This window comes from Amborella trichopoda, chromosome 3, assembly GCF_054954075.1.
Source record: "Amborella trichopoda isolate Santa Cruz 75 chromosome 3, AtrichopodaSantaCruz75HAP2 v2.0, whole genome shotgun sequence".
Lineage (NCBI taxonomy): Eukaryota > Viridiplantae > Streptophyta > Magnoliopsida > Amborellales > Amborellaceae > Amborella > Amborella trichopoda.
In genome coordinates, this window is record NC_142338.1 from 10,388,165 (window position 1) to 10,393,643 (window position 5,479).

General features: G+C 41.3%; 1 protein-coding gene across 1 annotated transcript; it reads left to right on the forward strand.

Annotated features, from left to right (window-relative positions):
- Positions 1-301: 301 nt before the first annotated feature.
- LOC18448825 (beta-xylosidase/alpha-L-arabinofuranosidase 1) lies at positions 302-5,248 on the forward strand. Its single transcript, XM_006858881.3, has 7 exons — positions 302-808; positions 1,974-2,294; positions 2,388-2,557; positions 2,742-2,842; positions 2,979-3,320; positions 3,422-3,835; positions 4,487-5,248. The coding sequence occupies exons 1-7, from the start codon at positions 344-346 to the stop codon at positions 5,101-5,103; spliced, it is 2,430 nt and encodes an 809-aa protein (XP_006858943.3). The 5' UTR covers positions 302-343; the 3' UTR covers positions 5,104-5,248.
- The last annotated feature ends 231 nt before the right edge of the window (positions 5,249-5,479 follow it).

Below are 5,479 nucleotides of genomic sequence, written 5' to 3' on the forward strand. Positions count from 1 at the left end.
CCGATTTTATTCAAAGTTGCAGGTAACCGTCATCTATCCATGTAACCCCTGGTCTTCTCTTACACCTCACTTTCCAAAACATTACCCTTTAAATTTAGTAAAATGAACAGAAAGCATTCTCGAAAATGTTTTAAGCAAATTGATCTGTCATCCTAAAATGAACAGAAAGCATTCTCGAAAACGTTTTAAGCAAATTGATCTGTCATCCAGCAAGAGAGAGAGGAGAGTGAGAAGAGAGAGAAAGAGGATAAGATCAAACGACACGTCAAATTTAGGCATTTTTTTATCCCATAAGTAGAGACCTAATCCTTCAAACATTTTACAGCACCTACTCCTCTCATCAATGGCAATGGCAACCTTCCAACTCTTTCTCTCTCTGGGGGCAGCCATTCTTCCCCTACTCACTATGGCTGCAAGGCCTGGCACTGGGCTCTCGTCTTCAGCAGTGACCCTGACCTCTGGTCAAGGACCGACCATTGTTTGCGATCATTTGAGGTTTAAGGACTTGGGCCTGGACATGAAGAGCTTCCCCTTCTGCGACAAGTCGTTATCGTATGGTGTTCGCGTGAAGGATTTGATCGACAGGATGACATTGGTGGAGAAGGTGGGGCAGATAGGGGACCAAGCTACCGGGGTCCCTCGCCTGGGGCTCCCCAAGTACGACTGGTGGTCGGAGGCTCTGCATGGAGTGGCGTATGTTGGCCATGGAACTCACTTCGACGATATCGTCCCGGCTGCCACCAGCTTCCCAGAAGTAATCCTAATGGCAGCGTCTTTCAATGAATCTCTCTGGAAGGCTATAGGCCAGGTGAAAGGAGTCGACACTGAGCAGCGATACTCTTTTTTCTCTCTTTTCTTTAATGCAATGATAAAACATTTGTGAGTACCTGATTACTCGGTGCACTTAAGAAAAAGAAAGAAAAAAAGCCACCTATAAAAAAGAGCCACTTATAGGTGGATCCTAATTTTTTTTTTAAAAAAATATGAAATGCTTTCTTTATAGGCAATAATTACAACGAAAGTCAACTTGTCTTTTTATTTATTTATTTATTTTTTCAAAATTACCTTTCGATCCAATGATGGAATTCTTGGTGTGAATTTTATTTTATTTTTATTTTTTTGGTTTTTTGTTTGTAGATAAGTGCCCTACTAACAAGAAAAAATTTAAAAGACAATAATTAGAATTCAGTATGAGGATGTCCTCAGATTGAGAAACGATTTTGGAAAAAAAAAAAAGAAGGTGGGTTGACCGACCTTCTTTGTAATTTACACCTATAAATAGAGCGTTTTGTATTTTTTTGAAATCTGTATGTAAATCACTCTTTAAAAAAAGAAAAATCATAAATACATATAGAACTCCTAAATCAATGCATAAAAATTATATATGTAATTTAGAATTTTTCTACACTGAGAGTTGTTCTTGTCATGTGGCATATTTTTATATTTTCCTATTTTTTGAATATTTTTTTTAAACCAACCATAAATTAATTTTTTTATAAACAGATGTTTTATATTTTTTTTTATGGGATTTCTTACAGTTCCTTCAAATTTATTTTACTTAGATATATTTTTTTTTTATGCAATTTTTTGAATTTCTTCTTTTATATTTAAAGGCATCTTGGTCCTACTTGGGCGAGTTACTCACTTGGGGTAACGGCGGAGACCAAGCCACGAGGTGGATTGAAAAATAGTACCTTTATTATGGGTACCAGACCCGGATTTGGCAGGCTGGGAAAAACCACACATACCCACAAAAAAGGGAAAAATATTTTATGAATATTGTCTTTGTGGCTTCCCTCGTACAAACCAGGATGATTAACCCTTAAACACTGCTTGAGCAACGCTAACCCCGTATTTCCATGCAGCCTAATTCCAAGTGGAAACATTAAACCAGAGACCTGCTTACCTCTATCATACAAAATCATCCTAAAAAATGATGCTGAAGTTCCATGCCTTTTGTATGTGCATTTTAGGTGGTTTCTACCGAGGCCAGAGCCATGAACAATCTGGGTTTGGCTGGCCTAACATTCTGGAGCCCGAATATCAATGTGGCTAGGGATCCAAGATGGGGGAGGATCATGGAGACACCTGGGGAAGACCCATATACGGTGGGACGCTACGCCGTGAACTATGTCAGGGGCCTTCAAGATGTCGAGGGAACCACTCCTGGCACCAACACAACAGAGGAGGACTTGAACACAAGGCCCCTCAAAGTTGCTGCATGCTGCAAGCACTACGCAGCTTATGATGTCGATAATTGGCAAGGTGTCGACCGCTACCATTTCGACGCGAGGGTAAGAACATGGATGCCATTGATTCATTTACTTTTAAACAATGGTCGCTTATTCTTCTCGTCTCCATGGTTTTTGATGATTTGAGATGGGCAGGTGACAGAGAGGGACATGTTAGAGACGTTCGTCCGCCCCTTTGAGATGTGTGTGCGGGACGGCGATGTCAGCAGCGTCATGTGCTCTTACAACAGGGTCAATGGCATACCTACATGCGCAGATCCCAAGCTTCTCTCAGAGACCATTCGAGGAGAATGGAACCTCCATGGGTGAGTGATGGAGCATATGCAATTTCTTTTTTCTCGTCTTCATATCCCAGTTTTTTCCCTATTCTTTCCTTCTACATGTTTGCCAACTTCTGTTCTTTCCTTCTACATGTTTGCCAACTTCTGATTGTGGTGCTATGATCCTCACCTCATATAACTTTGCCCCATTTGAAATCAATTGTTATAGGTATATTGTTTCTGACTGTGATTCACTGGAAGTGATGCATCATGGCCACAAATTCCTCAATGACACCCCAGAGGACACTGTGGCACAAACCCTCCGAGCAGGCAGGAACCTCCGATGCGATTATCCTCTTCTTGGATTTTATTCTTGATACTGCTATGCCAAACATATATATTGGTAATTTTTTTACTTACCAATCCGCTTGTGATTTAATTTTACATCGTGGGCTGGTGGTTACAGGATTGGATTTGGACTGTGGACTCTATTTCACCAAATACACCAATTCTTCAGTTTCCCAGGGCAAGGTCAGACAGGCTGACATTGATAAGGCCTTGAACAATTTGTACATGGTACTCATGAGGCTGGGCTTTTTTGATGGAAGCCCTGTTTATGCAGGCCTCGGCAAGTCCGATGTGTGCTCTGACTCCAATATTGAGCTAGCGGCAGAGGCTGCTAGGGAAGGCATAGTCCTACTCAACAATTCCATGGGTGGCCTTCCTCTGAACAAGCTCAAACATAAGAATGTCGTGGTGGTCGGTCCCCATGGCAATGCCTCCAATGCGATGATCGGGAATTATGAAGGTAAGTAAAGGGGTGAAAATGATTCTTACTTCCCCATTACTACTACTTTTTGAGTTTTACAGATCGATTTCCTTAATTCTTGTTTGTGTTCTCATTTGCAGGATATCCGTGTAGAAATATGACCCCTCTCATAGGACTTTCAGAGTATGCCAATGTAAGTTATGAACCTGGATGTGCAGACATAAATTGCCTGAACATGACCCTGTTTCATCGGGCTGTAACGGCAGCAAAAAACGCTGATGCCACCATCCTCCTCATGGGAATCGACTTGTCGGTGGAGGCTGAAGGCCGTGATAGGAATGATCTTCTCCTTCCCGGTTACCAACATCAATTGATCAGTGAGATTGCGGATGCCGCCAAGGGGCCTGTCATTTTGGTCATTTTGTCTGCTGGAGGTGTCGATATTTCCTTTGCCATGGACAACCCCAACGTATCTGCAGTTGTGTGGGCCGGTTATCCGGGTGGTGAAGGAGGGCGTGCCATCGCTGATGTAATCTATGGGCATTACAATCCAGGTTTGTGGTTCATTTTGTTTCCCCTGTGCAATAGTTTGTTTATCCTAGTGGAAGCTTTCTTTTCTAGAATTACAACTGAAGTATTTTCTCCATTTTGTCCAAAGGATCTCAAAATTCGAAAAAAAAGTCCCCTTATATGAGAGTGAAAAAAAAGTAAGAAAAGGCACATCTTAGATTAGCTTTCAAAGGATTAAACCAGGACTGTCATAAATGCAAAAGACCACTTGAAGTTTGAGGCATTCCTTTCGAAACTCGTTCTTCGAAATTTCATCGCAAACATTTTTCTATTCATGATCATCTGAGCTTTATCCCAACTTTTTGGTGTAGTCTATATGAATATTGTTTTGCCATTCTATTTTTAGCACATGGTTATTCATTTGTAAAATGAGTAGCCTTAGTTTCTCTTCTCATTTATGTCAATGTCTTTCTGCATTAGGATGCTATTTTTGTATTATATTGGGAAAAGGATACAATTCTAGCTACATTGGGGGTGCTATTTTGCGTTCTATTTAGAAAGAGATAAAAAGTGCTTTCAATCACTTCATTGATCTTATTAGTGAATTCTTGGCATTTCATTACTTGAGCAAGAGGAAGAGTGGAATTTCAGATATGTCACTATTTATTAATGGGTTCCAACTCAAAATTTGTCAGGTGGCCGGCTCCCCATCACATGGTACCAAGCAGACTACGTACACCAGTTCCCCATGACATCAATGCCGTTGAGACCCATCGATGATTTGGGATATCCCGGAAGAACCTACAAGTTCTTCTCTGGCAAACCCCTCTTCCCCTTCGGTTACGGCCTGAGCTACACTAGTTTTAACTACACCTTAAAAACTGCAACCAAGAGCCTGGCGATCCACTTGGGGAAGTATGTACAATGTCGACAACTATCGTACGCTGAAAGTGTCAAACCACCCCCGTGCCCTGCCGCTCTTGTTTCTGATTTGAGTTGTGCTAAGACCTTTGAGATCGAAGTCATAGTGCAAAATGTCGGCACGATAGGTGGCAGCCATGTGGTCATGGTTTACACTGTGCCGCCTTCCGGGTTGTTAGGCATGCCCCTTAAGCAGCTCGTCGGGTTTCAGAGGGTGTTTGTGTCCGCGGGTGGCAGTGAGGTGGTGAAGTTTAAGCTGAATGGATGCCAGAGTTTCACTGTGGTGGAGGAGACGGCGTACCAAGTTGTGCCGGCTGGAGTAAGCACGGTGCTCATCGGGGACGATAAAGTGTCTGTTTCGTTTCCCCTTGAGCTGCAATTGCATTATTAGAGAGTCCTCATTGCTAAATTCTGTTTTCAATGCTTGTTATTTTGAAATGAGAAAAGAGGGTGTGCAATTGCATCCATCTCATTGACTTTGTTGTTGAACTGTCCCCAATCAATACGAGCACGTGGATCATGGCATCTCTGCAAGTTCCATTCTTTGCACTCTTGCATGCTCTTTTGACGAAGGATTCCAAGTTTGAAATCTACATGTTTTGTTAATTTTCACAAAATTTGTCTTTCAAACTTACGATATTTTTAAATTCTTTTAGAGATCTGACCAGTTCTTTTATTTATTTTTTATTTTTTTTGTTTTATATTATTTTTTTATTTCAGGACATCTTGTTTATTTTGTATTTTGGTCATAAGGAACTGCTTTGTGT